The following is a 24,796-nucleotide window of genomic DNA, read 5'->3' as shown; positions in this document are numbered from 1 at the left end:
GAACTTATTATACAGTTTCATGGCAACAAAAAAAAAATTAATGCTTACCTATAAAAATAAAATGCCCTAAGTTACCAAATTATTGAACGTGAATATGATTTACTTCAAAATTTCATTCTTTTGGGGTACTCCCTTCACTAATTCTGATCTGCTATAATCGAAGAAATTCATCACTTTCTAGAAAATAGTCTCTCCTTGTTTCTCTAGATAGGTCCTCAAGTAATTTTGCTAGCCTTTTACAATACTCAAAGCTCTTCCTGTTTATTATTAGATCTTATCAGAATTTCAATTTTTAAGCATCCAAAGTCATAATGTCAGAGTAGGATATCAGAGAAAAACTTTAATGGATATTAAAACAAGTATATTATTTCTTTTTTTATGGGACCTGCTAGAAATATTTTGATGAAGGACCTAATTTGTAACAATTTTGTCATAGACCCCCTTTTGTAGTGAATCCTAATCCCTTTCTAGAATTGTTTTAAAATGAATAAAATAAAATATTTAGGATTACAAAGAAAACAAATCAAATACAATTATCAAGATTTTATTTTAAGTTCATGAACCTTAAATTAAGAACCTTAGCTTTAGAGTCTTTTAAATCAGTTTTTTGGGTCCTTGTTGGAGTCTTTTACAAACTGTTAAGCCATTGGAGTTGATTTAATCTTAGAAAGAGTTATTTTGGGCCAGAACTTGAAACAAGGTACTAAGTGGAACTGATTGAACAATGCTTGTGTTCACACCTAAGTATCTAAGTACTCAATGGAGTGCACACGTTTGGGAGAATGCAGGGCTTAGTATGGCTTAGTCTGAATTCACACCTCCCTTGAAGTTCTTAGGACCAGAGAGCACTCTGAGAGATAACCCAGAATCCCTCTCCCTCCAGAAGGCGGAGTTAACCTTTGGGAGATCACATAAACAGAGGGAGCTCGTGGAGCTTGGGGACTTACTGGAGGTACAGAGAGATTCATTGCATCTTCCAACTTGGTGCTGGCTGGAGGCTGAAGAAAGCAGAGGCAGAAGCCAAGGACAAAGCTGCAAGATCTCTTGGAGCCAGGAAGAGAGATAGGACTCAACTAACCAGGCTAATTTGGAAGAAGAAATAAACGTTTGCATTTTTACCAGCTGGCTGCGATTTTGGAGTAATTATTTATTTCATCTGAGACTAAGGCTGCTTCCAGAAAACCTTCACAGGTCCTTGCCATAAGTTTAAAAAAAAAAAAAAAAAAAAAAAAAAAAAAAAGACCCTGCAATTGATCTCTTTAAAAATCCTTCTAAAAATCTGGACTTCTCTCCAAGAAGTCAGGTCCCCAAATTTTTGACTCTGAACTTGATGAAAAAAAATCAAGGTGAGTAGATATTTAAAAGGATCTGAGTTCTAGTGCTAGTTCTAGTGCTAGTTCATCTGTGATTTGTACCAAATCCTATTACCTATTTCCTTTAGTCTCAGTTTACTCATTTATAAAATGAAACAATTGTATTAGGGCTTTAAAAAAGTTCTTTTGTATTCTAAAGGTCTGATTCTAATCAAATTCATTTTTAGGATAAGGATATTTAAAATTTTAAATATTGACATCTTGTGGTTGTTTTAGAGAACTACATGATCAAATTAGGGAAATTTCAAGGTTTTTTAAGGTAACTTTAAAACTCAGAAAGATTTTGGAATTTGGGTAAAAGGGAGAATTATATTAGTTTTGTCCTCCCTCCCTCCTTCATGCTTTCTATCTCTTCTCTATTGCTCTCATGTGTGAATTCAAAAGAGGATGAGAGCAAAGGACCAAGAGGGAGTCACACAATAGAGCAAGGCAATGCAAGGAGAAAAGCCACAGTACCTGAAGCTAATATTCAACCTCCAAATACAGTCTCTCATATATACACTAGCAGCAGCAGCAGCAGTTCCAGCACCACCATTAACCAGTTGAATTGTATGTCGTACATAGGAGAACCTTAATGGATGAGTCCTTTTGGACATTGCATCAGAACTAGTCAGAACAAGTATGAGAAATGCTCCTTATTCATGGCATATGTGCAGGAATTCTGGTAAGATTTTCCCCACCTCTCCATCCTACACTTTTTAGAGGGAACATTGCCTGTAAGAGTGACTATACAAGAATGACAGTTGTGGAGATCATCAAAAAACTTCCACTGGGGTTCTGAAAAAAGACAAAATGGATCTCTAATACCAGGCTGAGAAAGTCACACAGGACATTTGCATTGGGAAATCTACCAAGTTAGTGCTAAGGTTGTACTGGCCTCTGATGTAGAATGTGTTCACTGACAGATATTATTTTAGGGAACTAGGATGGTTCATTTTGTTTTCCCTGACTTTCAAACAAACATTTTTATCCTTTGAGCTTTGTGAGCTAGGTACTCATAAGAGGTGTTGGTGGTAACAGGTTAGATACTGTTAGAAAGATAGAAAATTTATCTGAATAGAGACAGAAAGTCAGAGAAGCAAAAAACTGGACTTGGTTCCTTCAAAACTGATATAGGGTCTGGAGGTAGGATATGGCTTACAGGGATAACAAAGACACCAGTTTCACTGAAACTGAGATTATAAGGGGAATAGTGAAATATGCTGGAAAAGATAGCTGCAGTCAGGCTGTGAAGGATTTAAATGATAAACTAAGCAGCTTTCATATTGTACTAAAATAATGCACTCACAAATCACTGAGCAGTTATTTTTAATTTTTTAAATTTATTTAATATTTTCCTAAGTTACATTCAAAACAATTTTTTCACATTTGTTTTTAAGATTTTTGATTTCTAGATTATCTCCCTTATCCTGACCCACAATTAAGAAACCACATGAGAAGTTACGCAAAACATTTCCATAGCAATCAAGTTGTGAAAGAAAACATAAATTTCCCACCCTAATGAAATTAAAAAAAAAAAAAGTTAAAAATAGAGTAATAGAGAATGCTTTGATCTAAATTCAGTCTCAATCAGTTCCTTCTCTAGGTATAGATAGGATTTTTTCTCATATGTCCTTCAGAATAGGACTTATGGATGATTGTACCACGGAGAATAATAAAGTTATTTTCAGCTGGTCATCCCAGAGCATTACTATCACTTTGTATGTACTATATTTCATTTTGTTCATGGAGGACTTTCCAGGTTTTTCCCCCCTGAGAATATCCTGCTTGTCATTTTCCAGAAAATAATAATATTCCATCAGAGAAACTTACTTCAAAAAAATTTTTATAATTATTGTTAATTGTATTTCTCCCCATTTATTCTCTCTTCCACCCAGTCCCTCCTCAAAAGTGTTTTGCTACTAACCACTCCCTCTCTTTTATCATCTTCCCCACCCTTTCCATATCCCATTCCTGTCCTATTTTCCTGAAGGATAAGATAGATTTCTATACTCCATTGAATATGTATGTTATTTCCTCTTTGGGCCAATTCTGATGAGAATAAGGTTCACTCACTCCTCCTCTCTTCTCTCTTCCCCTCCATTGTAAAAGCTTTTTCTTGCCAAAGAGCTAACTTAACAATGGAGGGAGACAATATATGGAATGTTTTGGCTACAGGTCAGATGAAAAGGAGTTGTGGTCCCTAAAGTATAGCAACAAAGTAGATAGCAGTGTTTTATTTAATACAATTTCCATTTATACAATCATATCAGTTTCTAATGTTTCTACATTACATTACTTGACAATGTTAAGGACTTTGATGACAAGAACTTTCTTTTGGGAGTCTTCAAAAGGTGTAGTTATAGGGGTAGCCAGAAGGTGTAGTGAAGTCAGGAGGACCTGAGTTCAAATTTGACCTCAAACTCTTAACACTTCCTGGCTGTGTGACCCTGAGCAAGTCACTTAACCCCAATTGCCTCAGGGGGAAAAAAAAGATGTAGTTGTAGTATTTGCAAGGAGCAGTTGCCAGGCTGTATGTATCTTCACAGACATTGCTTACACCAGGATGATGCCCTGGACTGGGAACTTTGCTATTTAAAAGGCTTTTGAGTTCAGGGTTTTCATCAAGGAGACATCTTAAATTTGAGGGGAGATGATGGCAAAAGTGATGGTGGTTTGACTTGCCTTTTTTCTCTCCAGCAGTCTCTTATGGCTTCCCTATAAGTGACAGCTGCTTGAGAATAACCCCCTAAAAGCCACCTCTCTCCATAACTGTGAGGACTAAGCTGAAAGGAGCAGTGGTCTAGGAAGTGTTGCCACATGCAGACAAGCACAGATTTCTTGGATCTATTTGCCTGTTGATAGTTGATTAATATAGGCCCCCTCTCCACAATGATTTCTTCTTTCAGTGGTGGATCCAGTAAGCATAAGTAGGGGAACACTACCATTTCTAAGAGTCTTGGGTTCAAGGTCCTGTTCTATCTCCATCAAGGTTTAAAGAAAGATGGCAATCAAGTTTAATTGAGAGACAAGATCCAATCAAATTCCAGAGAGAGTTTTGTTGATTTTTAGTGAAAATTCATTCCTATTTGAGGAAATGGGAAACCCTGGTCCCATCATACCAAATGAATATAAAGAAAGTGGTATCCTCAACAGAAACAAGGAAGTATGGAGGAGAGAGAGAGGTTTTCCCCCAATGGAAAAATAATTGGGTTCCATTTTTGACATGTTGAGTTTGAGATGCCCTTGGAGTATTCAGTTGAAGATACCCCAAAATGAACTTCCTCCTGGTTACCATTTCTTTGCTTTAGCTGTCCTCTATTCCCAGAATGCTCTACCCCCTACCTCTTAGTTCTCCCCTCTCTCTTCTAGGTAGATGAAATGCAATCTTCTGCAGGATGCTCTTCCCACTCATCCCTTATCCTCCATTAAGGCTTTTCATCTACTCTGTATATATCTTGTAAATATTTAGTCATTTGCATGATGCCCCCCCCCATAAAATTTAAGTTTCTTGAGGGCAGGGACTTTTTAATATTTTTATCATGTTGGACAGTCCTGGGCTGGTGTCTTTCATGTCTCACAATTGATTCTAAAGTTCTTCGTGGAGGCCTTGAGGGTGTCCTTGGAATGCTTCTGACTTCAGTCCAACTGCAACAGATTCTATTGTGATGACATATCCTTAAAGAGTATTGGCAGAGATATTTTGAAAGAAGTCATCAAATATGATCTTATCAGGCAAAATTAAATCTTGAGATTTCTGTAGCATTTCTGATTTCCATTATTATTCACGAGTAATCAATTAGTCATATTCAAATAATATTTATTAACTATGCAGATATATAGAGCAGAATTCACAGTTAACTTAAAAGGTCAAGGTTCTTAGCTAAGAGCTTACAGTCTAAAAAGAATGTCACCAATCCTTACCAACAAATCTGACTTTATAAAGGGAGTAAAACACATATCATTCCACATAGCCTTCAGAGAGTTTTTATAGTTCATTTTAAAAAAATGTTTATTAGGCAAGAAGAGTGATTAATTTTATTAAAAATTACAATTTTCCTCTTTACTAGCATAGGGCAAAGGAAAGGGATTTTGTCCAGTAATATTAATAATAGGTGCATCTGTGTTCACCACTGGCTGTTCTGGAACCATCTTCTTTTCTAGAGGGTTGCCTCTATCCAATACAATAGATGAATGGTCATTTGGATCCCCAGTACATAAGACCCAGTGGTTTAAGGGTTTTTCAGTTTTGTAACAATCAATGTGTGTGTGACAAGCAACTTCACATTCTTTTCCAAAATATGTTCTGAGGAAAGAAAAGCAAGAGAACTATCTAATCAAAAGAGGAATCCATTAGAGCATTTAATGGTGAATCAAAAGGAATGTTTAGATATAACAGTAAAATGCCATGGATGGAGTTGGACTAGTGAGTGCCCACTCTGCCACTTACCATCTTGGGACAATCATTTTTCTTATTTGAACCTCCACTTTCTCATCTTTAAAATGGGAGCATTATTACTTACATTATCTACCTCATAACTATAGGACAATTGTGAAGATCAAATGAGAAAACATGTAAAATAATTTGGAAGCAGTAAAGCACTACATAAATATGGATTTCTATTATAAATTTAAAAGATAATGTAGCCTAATACTTAGAGGGCTAGCCTTGGAAGTTGGAAGTCCTATATACTAGCTGTGAAACTATGGATAAATGACTTAATCTCTTAGTACTTTCAAAGGTTACAACTCACAATAAAATCATGATTTTGATGAAATCACAGATCCGAATCAAAAGAAAAGATAATAGAAATTTGAGTTACTAACTCAAAATAAATTCAACTCTGAATTCACTTATATGTGAAATAGATATATGCATCTACATATATATACATATATTTCTACAAAATATTATGGAAACCTTTTAGTAAAATGTTTATGAGGTCCTAGATTCTCAGGTAGGTTTTAAATAACTGTTCAGATAGCAAGAAATAAATTGTATGGGATTGTGCCAGATCTCAGGAAATAGCCTATGAGTGGCAAAATTTTCTCATTTCATTAAAGGCTTGTTCAATGATATACCATCATTAATTGACTTTTTATTATATCATATTAATATACTATGAGCACATTCATAATTGACTCGGATCAACATAGTATCATTAGGATATCATATTCAAATCGCCCATAAAATTGTCAAAACCTGCTTGATCATCATTTGGCCAACTTGATTTAAAAAAAAAAAAATCTCTGGGATACTAATTGCTCCTTCATTAAGTCATTTCCTCTTAAGACTAAGTTTTCATTGAATTAATTAATGGTGTTGTGGGGGTATACATGTATTTAATTAAACCAATTCAATAAATATTTATTAATCACTTGCTATGAGCCAGACACAATGCTAGGCATACTAGAGCCACAAATATAGAAGTAAATAGTTGCTGGCCTTAAGGAACTTTTTTCAACATCAGGAGTACCTTAGAGAATATTTCCTGTTAGCTGCTAATGCTTGATTTGTATGGCAGTGCTTGATAACAATTTTGGCATTTGCCTAGAGAAATAAAGAGAAATAAAATAAAGTGTTATTTTAGTGCTAATTTAAAAAACCTTGGTATTGTTGCATTTATAGCTATTAATTTAACCATGTAAATGAGACCATAATAATCCAAACAATGTTAATTGTGTCAGGTTGCAAGTACCACATCAACATTTCTATATGTAGCATGTTATTATGATATTTTAAGAATCAGCATTTTTTTTTTTTTTACTTTCAGGTAATTCTAGGGAAAAGAAAAGAAAGCAGCATGACATCTACATTCATAAGAGATCTAATTCCATTCCATCTTCTCCAGCATATTACCCTCTCTTCTTATCCCTATTCTTTCAATAATTTTCAATTTATTTCTTTTTCCTGGCTGCTTCCCTAATGCCTATAGTATATGCCTACTGTATAGATATATACAAATATACCTATCTCTTCACCATATTCAAAAAACCCTCACTTGATTCTCCCATTTCCACTTTTTTATCTTTTGGCTAAATATCTTGAGAAGGCACAGTTGGTACCTCCACTTCTCCCCTCACTCTCTCCCAAACCCTCTGAAGTTTAGCTTTCAGGCCAGAAGTTCATTTCCATCATTCAACAGAAACTGCTCCATCCAAGTTATCAAAGTTCTATGAAGTGCCAAATCCAATGAACTTTTCTCAGTTCTTATTCTTCTTGACCTCTTTGGAGCCTCTGACACTATTACCCTCTTCTCCTCAATTCTCTCTTCTCTCCTGGTTTTTGGTTCACTGTTCTCTCTTGATTCTCCTTCCACTTGAAGGCTTTTTCTCATTATCCCTTGCTGGATTTAGGTCAAGTCCACTAACTGTGAACTGGTGGATGTCAATAGCAGATATGCTATTTCACTTGGCAATCTCATCAACTGCCTTGGATTTAATCATCTCTATTCAGATGATTTTCAGGTCCAAATATAATTATTGAACTTCACAAACCAAATGTCCTTCAGACATTTAAACTTAAAATCAGCATGTTCAAAACTGAATCCCTTATCTTTCCAACAAAGCCTCCTCTCTTCCTAACTTACCCATTACTAATGAAGACATCACCATCCCCCCAGTCACTCAGAATAACAACCTTGCTATTGGCTTTTCCTTTTCACTCTCTCTGTCTTTGTCTCTCTGTGAATCTGTGTCTCTATCTCTGTCTCTCTGTCTCTGTCTCTGTCTCTCTCTCATTACCCTCCCCTATCTTTTCTTATTAGTCCTATAAATTCCCTTTGCAACATCTCACATACATCTCCTTCTCTCCTCTGACACTGACACCACCTTGGTGCAGACCCTTAACATCTCAATGCCTGGACTATTTCAGTAGACAACTGGTTGGTTTTCAAGTACCTCCTCACTCCAGTTTGTCCTCCCGATTGGTAAAGTGATCTTTCTAAAGTAGAAGTCTGACCTTGTCATCTCCCCATTTAATACATTGCAATGCTTTCCTATCATTTCTAGTATCAAATACAAAATTCTCTATCTTTTAAAATCTTTCATAACCTGGCTCTCTCCTACAATTAGTCTTAGTCCCATCTACCTTCCCATATATTCTGTGATCCAGGGACACTGAATTTCTTACTGCTCCTTACATAATACTCAAACCCCTGTGTATTTTCAATGTCTGACCCCATCCCTGGAATTCTCTCCTTCCTGGATCCCAGCTACCCTAACTACCCTAACTTCTTTCAGGTCCCAGATAAATTCTCATCTTCTACCAAAAGCTTTTCCTAATCTCCTTTAATAAGTGATCATGCCTGCCCTCTAAGATTATCTCTAAATTCTTCCTTCTATAATTTATTTAAATGTAATTATTTGCATCTTGTGTCTCCCACTAGACCCAACGCCTTGAAATTAAGGATTGTTTTTTACTTTTACATTTCCAGAAGCTTATCACAGTACCTGGCAAATAGTAGGCATTTAATAAATGCTTGTTGATTTGACTTGACTTGATAGAGTGATGGATTTAGAGTAAGGAAAACCTGAATTTAAATTTCTACTCTGACACTCATTCACTGTCTGACCACAGATATCATAAGACATAATAATGTCTCTGAACTTTAGGCCACTCCCTAAGGCTTACCTATTGTGGAAACATATTAAATGAAAACTTTCTTTTTAGCTCAACTGATAATATTAAGAAGTAGTCTCCACTGTCTCCTACCTAAAACCCTTTTCAGATTCTTCCTTTTAGATGAGTGAGTCAAAAAAAGACTAAAGTCCCAAGAAATATATTATGGGTGGGAACCAAACTCCTAAATTCAGAGCATCTCTTATTTTATTAAGATTCCCTGTCTTCCCTTACCCCAAAAGCATTTAGTCAGTGACCCAACCAAGGGAAGTGTCTTTTGGTTATTTAGAAAGAATTGTGATACTGAATGTAGGGAGGAGGTCCTTCTCTTCAGTCCTTGTAGATACAGTCTTGGAAGGAACTGAAATGTTCTGGAATGTTAACCAAAACTTTATTCTAACATGTTACTATTTTCCTTGTTCAAGATTTTGACTCACTTAGCTTTTTGCCATATCATCTTTTAGTCACAAAGTCATAGAACTTTCCATAGGAACGTGCAAGGATAGACACACTAATACAATGGAGGTAGTGCTATAAAATGGTACAACCATTTTGGGAAGCAATTTAGAATTATGCAAATAAATTGACAAAAATGTTCATACCCTTTGAATTAAATACTTTTATTACTAGGTTTATATCTCTATCTCTAAGAAGGAAGTTCCCATACATACCAAAAAAATGCTTTTTGTGACAGCAAAGAATTGAAAACAAATCATTGTCTCTCAATCAGTGAATAGCTAGACAAATTGTGATATAAGAACATAATGGAATATAATTTATTGCAAGAATTTTTTCATATGATGAATAAAAAGAAAGATCTATAGGAATTGACACAAAGTGAAATAAATGGAGCCAAAGAAATAACACATACAGTAAGTACAATATAAATGGGAAAAACTACCCAAAAAACCCCCCACCAAAAATCAAAAATGAATATAACAAAATTTAAAAGACCAAGCAGAATTCAAATGAAGAAATATGAAAGGATATTGCCAAACTACCCCCTTAAAGTGAAAGGTAAGTAGAGTGGGAGTAGAGTAAGTAGAGTAGGAGAGTGGGCCAAAAAAAGGCTAATGAACCAAGAAATACATTATGGGTGGGAACCAAACTCCTAAGCACAGAGTATATCTTTTTTTATTGAGATTCTCTGTCTTCCATGTGTGTATGTTAGGGGTATGTGTGTGTGTGAATGTGTGTATATAGGTTTATATCTACATATGTATACATAAATATATCTTTTCTTAGTGGTATCTTGTTTGGGGGTGCTGGGGAGCTGAAAGGAAGATATGTGTATATATGTATATGTATATACTATATTTACTATAATCTGCTTTGGGATAGAGGGAAAATGAAAGGGGGGAAAATAAAATAAAAAAGTGTGCAGCAGAGAACAAAAGAACAATTTAGAAGGAAATAAAGAAAAGATGGACACTTATGAATATAATTTCTTCTACTAATTTATATGCTTTCTTAAATTGGTATTTGTTGTTAGATATTTTGAATCCTCCCTGATGTTTTGCTAGGCACATATTATCATGTGCCCATGATATCATGTGCCCATATTATCATATCACATGAAAATATTCTCTTTTGTTTTATTTTGTTTTGTGTTGCTTTTGTTTTTTCTTTTTTTCATATTATGTTTCTTCAAATTAAAAAATATTAAAAATAATGAATTAATTAAACAACAACCAAAAAAAGAGATTCCTTGTATTCCCCTTCCCCAAAAGCAATTGGTCAGTGACCCAGCCAAGGGAAATGCCTTTCTATTATTTAGAAAGATGGGAAGTCAACAGGTGTCACATATTACATGTATTTTAACCCTTTTTTGTAGAGGGGTTTTGTAATGGGGGAACTCTAGGTGAGGTATAAGGCCCTTCATCCCAGAGGGAATCTGCTAACAATGTCTAGTTTGGCTCCCCATCTCCCCTAAGGGTTCTTGGCCTTCCTGAGAAGTCAGGTGGCAATGACAACCCGGGTTGTAATTAAAACAGAGTAATATCAGGTGGCAAAGAGTCAAACCAGGTGGCAATCTACATACAATAGCAAGTTGTTTATAGTCCCACATAGGCAGTATATATATATATATATATATATTTAGCTCATGCCCAGAGTTGTTTTGGTTACATAAGGGTATTAGGGTATAAAAAAAGGAAAGAACTGGGAATAAATGGCCTCCATATCTCCACTATCCTCAGAAGTCCCACCTCATCATTTCTCCACTAAGACTGTTTATTTTAATCACCCTGGCGCAGGGGCTCTAGAAAGCATGGTACATTTTGTCACCCCAACTTGGGGGCTCTAGAAAGCAGGACACAACACTTTTTCACTTTATCTATAAGTAATGTTTTTTTTTCCTTTCTAAAAATAATATTTGTTAAAGGGAATGGATCTTTGAGAAAGAGGAAGGGTGGTATATTTGGAATAGCTATGATGATGTAAAAAACAGAAGACTTTATAAAAAGTCATTGATTACTATAAAGAGAGCAATTTGGGATGAATAAGGTTGGAAGCCAGATTATAGAGAATTAAGAAGAGAATATGAGATGAAGAAGTGAAGACAACTTCATAGCCACAAAGAACAGGGGTGATATGAGGTGATATCAAGAAAAGAAAGATCAAGTGAGGTTTTGGAGAATGGATGACATATGGACAAGTTTGCAGGCAGTAGAGAAAAAGTCAGTAGAAAGAGATTATAGATATTTGTGAGAGTTAGCATGACAGAAGGAGCAATCTGCAAGAAGAGTGGGACAGAACAGAAGAGAAAGCTTGTGCAATTAGAAGTTTTTGATTTGTCCAAGAAAAAAACCATTTCTTCACATGAGACAGAAATAAAGAAGGCAATAGTGGTAGAAGACATCTGAGTGATAAATACTTGATTAGAAGGTTCAGAATGAATCAGCTAAGATGAATTTTAATAGGGGTAAATATAAAGCTTTGAATATGGATATAAAAGATCTCTTCTGAGATACAATTTGAGGAAAGTATGGTTAGGCAGCAATTGTTCTGTATAAGATCTGGCAGTTTTAGTGGGCTGAAAACTCAGTATGGGTGAACTATGGGAGAAGATGGCCAAAAGCTACTGTAAGCCTGAGCTATGGAGGAATAAAGAAATAAGGAGGTGAAGATCCTGTTTTCTACCCTTATCTGGAGCGTTGTGTTCAGTCAGTTTTGGGAAACAACAGTTTGAAAAGAATATAGGCTAGAGAATGTACAGAAAGGGACAAGCAGAGTAGTGAAGGACCTTGAGCCCATGCCATAAAAAGTTCATTTGAAAGTACTGGGTGTATATAGTTGAAAGAAGGAAAAACTCTGCAAGTGTGTAATAGTTCTCTTAAGTATTTGAAAAGTTGACATATGTAGGATAGATGAGATAGTCTTTTTGACCTTAAAGATAGAATCAGGAACCATAGGTAGAAATTAAGAGGCAAATTTAGGCTTAATGTGAGGGAAAGAAATCTTCCTAATAGAGGTGCCCAAAGTGGAATGTGATATCTCAGGAGATGATAGTTTTGCTCCGATTGGAAGTCTTCAAGTGAAGATGGGACAACCACTTGTCAGGTACATTATGGTAGGGATTCCATTTGTGTATAAGCTACATTAGATGACTGCAAAGATTCTTTCTAATTCTCTAATCCTAACTAATAAATTCTTTGATCCTGGGAAATCACAGTTCCACTATCACCACTCTCCTGGGGAAAAACAATCATCCTTACAGGAACTGGAAAGTCGTCATATTCAATGCGCAGCCGAGGATCAAAATAAGCAGCTTGCCAGCAAGTAAAAAAGCTGAACTCGTCTGTTAGATGGACCTCCTGAAGTGCAGATTTCTTTGTTGAGTTTACTGGTGTCTTAAGGCTACTTCCTAAATAAAACTGAAAAATATCAGGGAGAAAGTAGAGTGAGAGCCAAAGTATAATGATTCTAGATTAAGTTCTTTGAGGGCAAAGACTATGTTACCTCTCTTCACTTATTCCTTGTGGTGTTACAAACATATTAGGCTTCCAAAAATTGTTACTGAACAAATGAACTACATATCTCTAGTCAACTTATCTGCCTCCAGCTTTTCTGAACAAGTGACTGTGCTGTGTTTGAAGCTATCCTTCATGATACCATTGTTCTAGTGCTGGAAAGGACCTCAGAGGCCCATCTAGGTCAAATCATTCATATTACAGATGAGAAAATTGAAGTTTAGGGAAGGGACTTGCCCAAAATCATGAAGATGAGAATCATCAGAAGTCATATTTAAACCCAGTCCCTCCAATTCTAGACCTGTGCTCTTTCTAATATATCACACTACCTTCAAAGTATCTTTAAAGAAATGTGTATCTTTTGTATTTGCAGTTCATCTTACTAGTAAATGGATATTATTCCTTTCCACCACTACTCTCCAATACATCCAAAATCATCATCTTCTTTTTGGTAAAGCAAATAGGGTTAAGTTAACTTGCCAGCATCCCAAAACTAGTAAATGTTTAATGTCTGAAGCAGATTTGAACTCAGGTCCTCCTGATTTCAGGTTTGGTACTCTATCCACTGCACCATCTAGCTGCCCCATTATTCAAATACATCATAATGACCATCAATCTAGTTCTATTTATTTACTTAATTAGTCAACAAGTCATGTATTACTTTCACCAAATAGCTCATTCCTGGTGAGTTTATGTTTCCCTTAATTTTAAGTATGATTCACTGATTATACTGATGTAATGTTTCAGCATGGAAGGTAGCATACCTTGGGTATGTCCATAGCATGAATACTACCAATGATTGAAGAAGATAAAATGATATTGGAGTCACACCTAAGTATATTCTGATTACATACCATCTTATGATCAAAGCCAGCTGTTGTTGCAAGACCAAAATTCTGCCCATATCTGACAGTTTTACCCAGTGCATTTTCATCTAAGCTATCAAAAAAGAAGGAACAAAGTATTAGCTTTTGTATTAGATTTTACATCTCCATAAATCTATATGTCTGTACCCATCTTTACTTATCCTTAATATACCATACTTAATTGTAACATAGGATAATCCTGAATATATGACTGCCCTTAAAATAAGCTCCCTTTGAACTGCAAAAATATACTGTGTTCTTGAGCAAGTCACCCTGCTTGCCTTTGTTTTCCCATCTGTAAAATGAGCTGGAGAAAGAAATGACAAGCCATTCTCTTCTCATTGCCAAGATAACCCCAAATATGGTCTTGAAAAGTCAGACACGACTAAAAAACAATTGAAATAAAATTTATACTGAAAAATATTTAGTATCATTAATATTATTAATTAGAACCATATTAATTCCTCTAGACCTCAATTTTGTCAGCTGTAAAATGAAGGGATTGGATTAAATGACTTCTGGAGTTTCTTCTAACTCTGACTCTATTATCCTATGATCTCATTACATTCATTAAAGGGTATTCAGTTGGGAGTATGCTAGAATATTATATGATGTGCTAAAATAAAAATATCAATGACTTTTTTATTGAAATCCTTATAATGTATTTTAGAATTTTCTTTCTATTCATATAACCCTATTTTATTCCCTTTTTACTACCACTGTTCTCTTTATAGTCATAGTGTTCATGATTGTTCTCTCAATAAGCGTGTGATTGTATGCTATGCTCAAATTTTTACATATGCTGAAGTGAAAAACTGTTGTAATCTATATTCAGTCTGATACAATGTATCTAACTCATGGTCACAAAGGAATTTATCTTACTTGAATGATAACTAGATATGAAAAGCTATCTTTAGTATTTTGTTCTTTAAGCAACATTTATTTGTACCAACGCATTCTAGGAAAGTACATTTGAAATCTTTAGCTGAAAGTTTGCCACCAAAATTTTATTAGTACAATCTTCTCTCTCCTACCAAAAAAAAAAAAAAAAAAAAAAAAGTTAGAAGTAGGAGACAGAAAATTTAAATTGATTTCAGCTCTGTCATCATTAGGTTTCACTTCAATGATGACCATACTTCCCATGATAGAAAAAATATTTTAAAATACTTATGTAAAACTTATAATCTCACTAAAATGACCAAATCTACTTAATTTAAAATGAACTATAAATGTTACTATAAACAACTTATAATTTAGTAAACAGACTACAAAAATAGTTTTTTTTATAACTATAGCTATATTTTCCACCGAAAATAAAAAACCAAAAATCATTTTATTCATCCTGTCAAAGTTTTATCTAAATTTGTTTTCTAATGGATAACTAATTCATCCCATGAAAAGAAAGTTAAATTATTTTAAAGGTGATCTTATGCCATACCTCAAAAAATATAATTTGGAATGCAGGAAAAAAAGTATAGTTTTTAAAAATCAAAATATTTTAAGAAGAATATAAAAGAAATTAATTATAGCACCTTATTTATTTATTTATTTATATTGGACGTCCTAAAAGTTTTAATGTAGCTATTACCATTACTGATCAGCAAAATTAAGATTTGGGGGATAGTAGAGTCTACACCTCAATTCTTCTTACATAAAATATATAGGTTAAATACATATTTAATTTGTGAGTGATTGAGAGACAGTGTTGCATAATGATTGACATTCTGACTCTGGCTGGATGATTTCACATCCCTTGGTCTTAATTTTCTCTTAATCTGGAAATGGGATGGGTGGGACTCATATCCTCAAAGGTCCTTTCCCGCTAAAAATCCTATAAGGGATAGAGGAAGAAAAACCATTTCCTCCCCATCTTTCAAAAATTCATTTTCTTTAATAGTAGTAGAAAAAAATTAGGAAGCTCTGAACGGAGAAGATAGGAAACTGTGCTCTTCTGTTCACAAAATACCTAATTTGAAGCATAATTTTCTACATTTGAAAATTGTCTACATTTTTACCCAAGATAATTTTTTTAATATTATAGAATAGTAAATAAATTTAGAATTGAACAGGATCTTAAAGATCATTTGATCAAGAAGTGGCTAACTTGTGGCCAGTGGGCAATATGTGGCCTGAAACATTCCCAAATGTGACCAAACAGGTAAAAATTAATAGGGAAATATTTAACATAATAAATAAAAATATGAAAGAATGCTTATTTATGGTTTTCTAAGTCAATACATGGTACACAAAGATCCATTTCTATTTGAGTTTAACATCACTGATCTAGTCCATCTTAGACACAAGGAAACTCTGGCCATTAAAAGTTAAGTGACTTCCCAGGTTAACACGGTGAACAAAGAAGGAATTCAAATTCAAGTTCTCTCATTCAAAATTCAATACTTTTTAATGTATCATATACTACATTCTTCTATGATAAAGTATTACTATCAGAGTTCAACGTGGGGAATCCATTCTACCATGGAGAAATTAAGTAATTGTTATAGTAGTGGGATCCTGCATTTAGTTAGTGGATTATATATTTAAGTTATATATATTTTAGGATAATATAGTTAGGTTAGTGTACTTAACACAAAAGTCAAAGAAGAATTAAGCCTATCTTGGTCAGGTATACCTAGCCATTTTCTATAGTTATTAACACATAGTTAGAGGCAAGAATGAGAATGATACATTAGGAAATGCGTAGATTTCCAGTCTGGCTGAGCTGGAATGCTAAAGTTTGTTTACAGCATGGGACTAACAGCTTTGGCCTTAAACCTTCACTTTTCCTTTTTTCTCTTTTGGTCCAGACCTGTGATTTCATCAGTGTGGATAGCTCTAGATGACAAAACTTTTTCAATTTATGCAGATACACAGTTTTCCATAATGTATGGTCCTAGACAGTCACCTAGGACACAGAGTTACTAAGTGAAATTATTAGGGTATGGTAAATATCAGGGCATAAATTCAAATCCAGAGCCTTGAAGCCCAAATCAGTGCTTATTCCATCATACTATGCCAGTCTTGAAAAGTTATAATAGAAGGAACAGACATGGCAGTGTCTGGGTCCTTTTGGTTATTTTGGATCCCTCTGTGCCTTTAGATATTTTATGTATCACTATGCTATATTAATTTTCATTTGAGGGATATATATATGCATTTATGCCTAAATTGTAGGCTCTTTGAGAAAAGGAATAATAGTTTTGTTGTCTGTGCATATTGTTCTGCAATCAGGTACACAAAAAACATTACTGTTTAAGTAATCCTCATGAAAGAAGCTAAGGAAATAGTGTTTGTGGGGAAGTCAAGGCATGAGTAGCAAAGTAGAGGATGAAATGAAAAAGTAGATAGGCACCAAAGAAATTTCAGCTTTTGTGATTGATTGCAAAATCACTAGGTTATATTTTGCCCTTTGATCTTCCTGGAAGATAATGGAAAATGCTAAGTCCTTGATACTTTATTATTGTTGTTTGTCCTTCATTCTCGAAAAGGACCATGACATCAGGAAGGTGATGCCATGCCAAGCAAATGAGTTGGATTTAAGTGAGGGAGGCTGTGCAAGGTTACCCTCCTTACTTTCCCCTCTAGAGCCATTTGGGTCCAATGAAAAGATATAGATCAAGATAACTGGAGATGACCCTGGATGAAATGAGAGACCTTGGCCTTTAGCAGATAAAGTGTTCACCAGGTCTCACTTTGACTGAGGCTGCACTCATTTAGTAATTAAGGCTAGCAGCAATTGAGGCAAAGAATCTTCTCTTTCATCCAGTTCAAAAAAATCTAAATAAATAAGTAAATGAATGAATGATTCTGGGAGAGGAAGACACTTCGAGTTTCTGGACAAAGTAGAAATGATAATGATTTACATTTTGAACTTCCTCACTTCTTCCCTCTCTCTTTCCTTTCTCATTTCTTCCTTCCTTCCTTCTTTCCTTCCTTCCTTGCTTTCCCTTCCTTCCATCCTTCCCACCTGCCCTTCTTTCCTCCCTTTGTCCACGTAGGTTATCATACCCTCAGCTACAGATGTTCTTAAAAGCATTCTTTTTCTCTTTTGCACTTTGCAAGGAGGTATCTTGGAGTTTACTGGCTTGATTTCTTTCTTAAGGACCAGGCCTTAAACCAAAACCAATCAGATTCTAATTGGTCACCAATAGGGTCTAGGCCAAACTCCATTTGGTCACTGTTTGGATTTTGATTGATTCATTTTGAATGTAAATAGCAGTTGTTCCTGCCTTGACCAGAAATCCTGAGGATCTTCCCTTAGCAGATCATTCATGCTTTATTATCAAATTAATGCAATGTAGATGCAAAATGAAAAACATATTTGTTAAATGCAAAGTTACCATATTCATTTTCTACTGTGTATTGCATGTGTATATGTGTGTGTGTGTGTGTGTATATATATATATATATATATATATATATATATATATATATATAATTTGTTCCACTGATCTACTTTTTTATTTCTTAGCCAATACCAGATAACTTTGAGAATGAGACCTTAGTTAAAGATCTGATATTGCTAAATTAACTTTCTTTACACTTGACTTTTTATTCTTCCAAATAAATTTTATTATTTTTTTCCCTAACAAGAAAATGAATTTTTGGCAATTTTATTGGGATGACATTGGATAAATAGATTAACTTAGTTAGAATTGTAGTTTTTATTATATTGGCTCTGCCTATGCATGAACAATGAATATTTCTTCAATTATTTAAATCTGACTTTATATGCATAAAATGTTTTATAATTGTTTTCATATTGTTCCTATGTTTTTTTTGGCAAGTATATACCCAGTTATTTTATACTGTCTACATTTATTTTAAATGGGATATCTGGTATTATTTTTTCTTGCAGGGTTTTGTTGGTGATATATAGAAATGCTAATGATTTATTTGGATTTATTTTACATCCTGTTACTTTGTTAAAATTGTTTATCATTTCAACTAGTTTTTTAGTTGAATCTTTAGCATTTTCCAAGTGTTACATCATATCATGTGCAAAAAGAAATAGTTTAACACTTTGAAAGAAATCTCATCAAAAGAAGAGGAGCTGTTTCATGTCTCCTGTTCCTTCTACTTACTGGTAAACTTATTCTAAAAATGAGATCACAGAGACAAATAAGTAATATTTTTATATTCTCAAGAGAGCCAACTCTCCTACATATAGAGCAAGAATGGAAATTGACAAGTCCAAAGCAGGGTTTCTTAACCTTTTTTGTGTCATGGATGCCTTTGTTAATCTATTGAAGTCTACAGACCCCCTCTCAAAACACTGGGGGCTTTTTAATGCATAAAATAAAATATGTATAAATTTTGAAGGAAATAAATCAGCTATGTTGAAATAGAATTATCAAAGCATTTTAAAAAATCATGGACTTCAGTTAAAGAACTATTGGAAAAGCATGAGAATTAAGTCTAGTTTGGCCAATATATGCAAATTAAATGTAAATGAAGTAAAAAGTCATTTGTAAATGGTTATAGGGGCTACTTGGATTTGCCCACATACACTTACATTGCCTCAATTGCCATTTGTTGCCATGCTATTTTTTAAAGCACTTATTTTTCTATTGCCTCATTTTTTCTAGACCTTCTTCACCCAATTCTTGAGTAGCTCTCAGTTCTAATCCTGTTTTCATTTACCCAAAATTCATTTGTTGTTGTGACAGATAATTAAAATGGGCCACTAGAGCTATATCTTTCTAAGAATAAAGGTCCCAGAATCTGTTCCACTCACATACTATCTATTTTCATCATCTTGACTAATGAACTCTGACATTTTGGACAGAGTGCTTGCCAGTCAGTTCTATCTTTGAAAAATGAAGATAACTGATAGAAGATAACATAGAATCCCAATGATATTCAATAATAAAAATGAATTATTTTACATGTTGTTTCCCATCATTTTTAATCAAGCCACTTCCACCTTTTAGAACAGCTTTAAAATATAACTTTAAATTGATATTTATTCCAAAATAAAGTAACAAAGTATTGCTACCTTAAAATGATAAATGTGTTTCTGCCAATTGGCTTCACATCAGGCATAGCAGTCACTTCACAGGGCACCTCTATCTCATTACTCATGTGTGCTTTCATTTCTTCTGGAGTCACTGCCAATGCTAATCTGCCAAATACAACTTGACCACCTGAAGGATCTGTATAGTCAGGATTCATAATTAATACTTTATCTCCATAATGAATAAGTCCATCTTCAATAACAGAAAGTGTTGTCTGTAATATTAAAAAAAAAAGCAAGAAAAATAATATTCCAAAGCGCTGCTTTTAAAAACATTTCATATCAAAAAAATATACTTCTAGCATATTCTATGCCCAATTTCCATAGTCTCTCTTCTCTCCAACAATATTGCCAGACCTGGGATACCTCCCAGATGCTGCCGGGAGATTAAGAGTCATAACAAGACCTTGAAATTTCTAATCACCTGTCTGCATTAGCAGAGCTCCCCTCAAATACTGATACTCTGCCAGGGATTATTCTTCAGTCAGTGGTTACCACACTCTTGCTTCTTTCTACTCTTTTCATCTCAATGATACTGAAAATCTGACAGCCAAAGAAAAAATTTACTTCAATGTCCCCTATTATTTCATTCTCATTCACTTTTCCTGGTCCCTCTTAATCTTAGTGCCTTTTCTCTTGTATGTATCTTGTTATACATAGATGGTTACATGATATCTTACTCTCCTCTCCACTCCCCTCAAGACTATGAACTTTTAGAGAACAAGGACTATTTTTGGTTTTGGTTTTGGTATGTTGTTTTTTTAACTTTGTATCCCCCCAAAGCTTAGTACAGTCCTTAATCAACACTTCCTAATATGATTTGACTTGATTGTAATCCTCCCTCTTCTTTTTACTAAAGATGTCCCATTCTAAATCTGCCCATCTTTTCCATTGTACTCTAATAAACTTCCTTTTAATTTAAACTCCTTCCTTTCATGATCCTCCCATTGTCTATTCCTGGCCTTTTTTTCTAGTATTGATTGTATCTTTTATCATACTCCAATCCCAACTCATTGTATCTAATTAGGAAGTCAGAAAACTTGCTCCCCATTACTACTTACAGAATTTCTTTTCACTGCCATAACTCAACAACTCTCTTCCTTGGAGGAATCATTCTTTCCAAATTTATGACTCAGTCCAGAACTTAGTGGCTGCAATCTACTGACTTCGCAGGACATTTTCCTTCCTTTTATAATGAGCTCAATACTTAGCTCACAGTTTCTCTTCCTCCCCTAATCCTTGCCTTCATAATAGGAGTTTTCAACATATATGTTGAAATTCCCTCAATTTCCCCAAACTTCCTAGTTCCTCAGCCTATTCATATTCATATTCTTTTCTCCATCTACAAATGATTCAGTGAGCCAGTTCAACTTTACAATATCCTCAATTCTTAAATCCTTTGTTCTCTTATCATCAATCATACCCTTAGTCCCAACATCTGTCTTTTTTATTACTATTCGTGTTGTGTGGTTCTGACAGCATTTAATAAAAAAAAGCTAGAGAGATATCTAGAAGCAAAGCAAAGTTTATTATATGTTCTCATGAGAATCAGGGTATCCCACCCATCGAGCAGACAATCAAAGGGAGGAGGCATCTTCGGGGGCAGGATCAACACTTTTTATCCCTAACACAAATACCCCCTCCCACCACTGACCCTCATCCTTATTGGCTGAGGATCTTATATTCTAAACTCGGGAACTACCCAAGAAATTGAACTTGACCAATAAGTACATAGTTGCCTATATTTGACCTAAACAGAAAGACACTGATGTCATAGGAGGATAACAAGGGGACTTAAGTATGCCCTCAGGAGAATAGCAGGGAGGGGGCTTAAGTATGCCCTCAGGAGGATAGCAGGGAGGGGGCTTAAGTATGCCCTCAGGAGGATAGCAGGGAGGGGGCTTAAGTATGCCCTCAGGAGGATAGCAGGGAGGAGGCTTAATATGCCCTTAACTTAATGCTTAAAGTCCTTCAGGCCTACTCAAACTTTGAAATAGATGAAGCCTTACTCGATTTTCACAGCTGTCTTGAAAGATCTCACCTCATCTCGTTCAGTGTTGCTAATGAACAGAGTTAGAGCAAACAACTCTAATGATTAGATGTGTTGAGGTTGGGAAAGGAACCCCAAAAGTTTGGGGTCATAGACCAGTGTCCTAGGTGTCTCAAAAGAATTTGCAGGCTTGGACTCATTTCCTAGTCAAGAGGAAAAGTTTATTGTAATTGTGATGCAGTTACAAGTAGGCTAAATTTCAAAAGAAATTAGCAAAATCCTAAGAGAGAGGAGATCTCTTTATGCAGCTTTCTATCATTGATGTGCTACTCCTATGGCCTAGAGAAGTGGTCTCTGGAATTTGGTTATCACTGACCAATAGATTATCTATGTGATAGTCAGCAATAAACTGAGAAATGGTCTATTCACTATTGTCTCAGAAATTTGATCTGTGGAACTATTCTAAGGCCAGAAGCTTTCAAATTAAGAAGTAGTCTATTCAGAATCAGACTGATTGGGCTTGGGAGTTTCCTGAGGCAGACTCCAAAGCCAGAAGATTTAGGATTACTGATTTAACAGAAGCCCTTCTAAAATCAGGGGACCACATTATTTATAAAGTTATCTTTATAAACTGGATACTCATTTACACCAAGGCAATTCTGTTTTCTTCCAATTGATTATCATAGCAACTGTTTCACACTTTCTTATCTCAAGACCCACCAAAACCAAACTCATTTATCTGCTTAGCTAAGAACCTCACCTTATATTTTATAGATAAAATTAAGACCATTCACCAAGACCTTCCCAATCTCATACTCACCTCATCTTAAATCTCTCTGACATTATTTCTATTTTCTCTGCTCTCTCAAAAAGAGAGCCAACCCTCTACATATGTTTTTAACATCTATGATCTATCCATTTTTCTTTCCCTCTCTATTGGTTTCTTCCTTGTTGCCTACAGACATTTCCAAGTTTTTAATCTTCCTTAAAAAAACCTTTATCTCCTTTTTGAGTAAATCCATCTTCCTCAACAGAAAGCATTATTTGTAACATCTTTTAAAAAGCAGGAAAAATACTCCAAACTTCCACTAGCAAAAACATTTCTCATTAAAAAATATATAATATACTTTTAGCATGTCCTATGCCCAATTTCCATAGCCTCCCTTTACTCTCTAACAGTACTTCCAGACCTGGGACACAATACTTCCAAGCAGCTGCTGGGAAATTAAGATTGAATTGTCATTTAAATGAAACAATTGTTTATTTTATTCTTAGCTATGCAAAAGAAATTTAGTAGGTAGCTTAATAATGCTTAAGCATTATTGCTAGGAAATACCTTCCCACATATAAAGGAAATCATTTGTTGTAATTTAATTCCATTTCTTCTTGAGCAGTTCTTCAATAATAGTTCAACTTTATATGGTTCACATTGTGTATGGACACTGAAGTAGGGAGAACTCGGACTAAAAACTGAAAAACAGTATAAAGATTCTATCATTCCCTCTATTATGATCTTGTATCTCTCTTCTATGTATCCTTGCATTCTACCCTCCCTGTATCTTCTCCTTTATGATTAATCTTTGAAAAAAATCATAGATTAGCACATACATATACCTATCTATGGAACTGATTCAAATTTATAAGAATAAAAGCCATTCCTCAATTAATAAATGATCAAACTTTATGAAGAACAGGCAATTTTCAGAGCAAGAAATACAAGTAATCAATAGCCATATGGAAAAATACTCTAAATCACTATAATTGAATAAATGCAGAAATAGCTTTAAGGTACCACCTCACTTCTATCAGATTGGGGTGAACTAGACCAGAGCTTCTTAAACTTTTTCCACTTGCAATTTACTTGAGTTTTCATGTGAGAAATTTTTCTGTTACCCTAGGTATATAAAATAGGTATACAAATCAAACATTTACTGAAATTTTATTTTTTATTAATAAAATATTATTTTTAAATTAAAAATTATTTTTTTATTTATTTACTGATAATAAATCATAACTTCATGCCTCCCACATTCAGTTATAAAATCCCAGATGGGGTCCCAACTCATAATTTAAGAAACTGAGATATAAAGTAAATGATAAAAAAGCATCTCAGTAAAGAATACTCCCAGGAGAAGGCTATATTTTGTATTGGGAGATGAAGACCTCAACATGGATCTAATTTCAGAGAGTTTGTATATAAGAAGACCGATTCCACTGAGAGATTATTGTTTCTCTGTGGACAGCATCCTGCCTAAGGAGAAAGAAAATCAGAGCATCTGATGGCATCCAGTATTTAGAAGGATATGGGAGCACATCGGAGAGGAAATTGCATAGCAAGTGAGAAAGAAAATCATATGACTGAGGAAGGGACAAGGGATAGAATTGTACCACAGGATTTGGAATACAGGTCAATTTCTACCAAGGAGTTGATTGCAACTTTCGTTCTTTCCCCAGGAACTGATACTTCTAAAAAGAAGACACAAGAAAAAAAGGGAGTCAGGGACTACAAGGTAAATAAAGCAATTAAAAGAAGGAACTCAAATTCAATACTGTTAAAGCTTTAATCCCAGAGGAATACAAAGATTGAAAAAAAGAATAAATAAGCACAAAGACCTTGAATCAAAATATTTCCTAAAAGAATGCAAACTTCTCAAGAACAGAGATTGTTTCGTTTTTGTCTTTGCATCCTCAAAAGCTGGCCAAGTGCTTTGCCTAGCACATTGGAGCCACTTAAATGTGTGCTGACAGATTGATTGATTGATTGATAGAAAATATGGTACAATCTGTTTGGTCACCTCTTTTCATATTAATTCGCTTTCAATCATTCAGATGCATCAGTGTTCATCTTGCTGAAAGCTTACATCCTCCAACTCTGGACTCATTATTTGTAATTCCATCTGAACAATTATAGCACCATCTGAATATCATTGTAATACAAATTAAAATGTGTGAAGTCATGCAACATCAATAACATAAAATA

General features: G+C 34.6%; 1 protein-coding gene across 2 annotated transcripts in view; it reads right to left on the bottom strand.

The window, feature by feature from the left end:
* Window positions 1–5,137: 5,137 nt before the first annotated feature.
* The window catches only part of CFAP161 (cilia and flagella associated protein 161), a 20,688-nt gene continuing 1,029 nt past the window's right edge, over window positions 5,138–24,796 (bottom strand). Inside the window, exons 3-7 of one of the 2 annotated variants that reach the window (XM_023496752.2) lie at window positions 19,809–20,041; window positions 13,799–13,883; window positions 12,690–12,848; window positions 6,830–6,903; window positions 5,148–5,658 (exon numbers count right to left, since the gene is read on the bottom strand). In XM_023496752.2, the coding sequence (XP_023352520.2) occupies window positions 5,394–5,658; window positions 6,830–6,903; window positions 12,690–12,848; window positions 13,799–13,883; window positions 19,809–20,041 (816 nt within the window). In that variant the 3' untranslated portion in view covers window positions 5,148–5,393. Of the gene's footprint in view, window positions 5,659–6,829; window positions 6,904–12,689; window positions 12,849–13,798; window positions 13,884–19,808; window positions 20,042–24,796 lie in introns of both variants that reach the window. The other variant, XM_031955650.1, reaches the window with a different exon arrangement.

The sequence above is a fragment of the Sarcophilus harrisii genome, chromosome 2, assembly GCF_902635505.1.
Source record: "Sarcophilus harrisii chromosome 2, mSarHar1.11, whole genome shotgun sequence".
Classification (NCBI taxonomy): domain Eukaryota; kingdom Metazoa; phylum Chordata; class Mammalia; order Dasyuromorphia; family Dasyuridae; genus Sarcophilus; species Sarcophilus harrisii.
The sequence above is the reverse complement of the archived record's forward strand: the minus strand, read 5'-3'. Positions and strand labels throughout refer to the sequence as shown.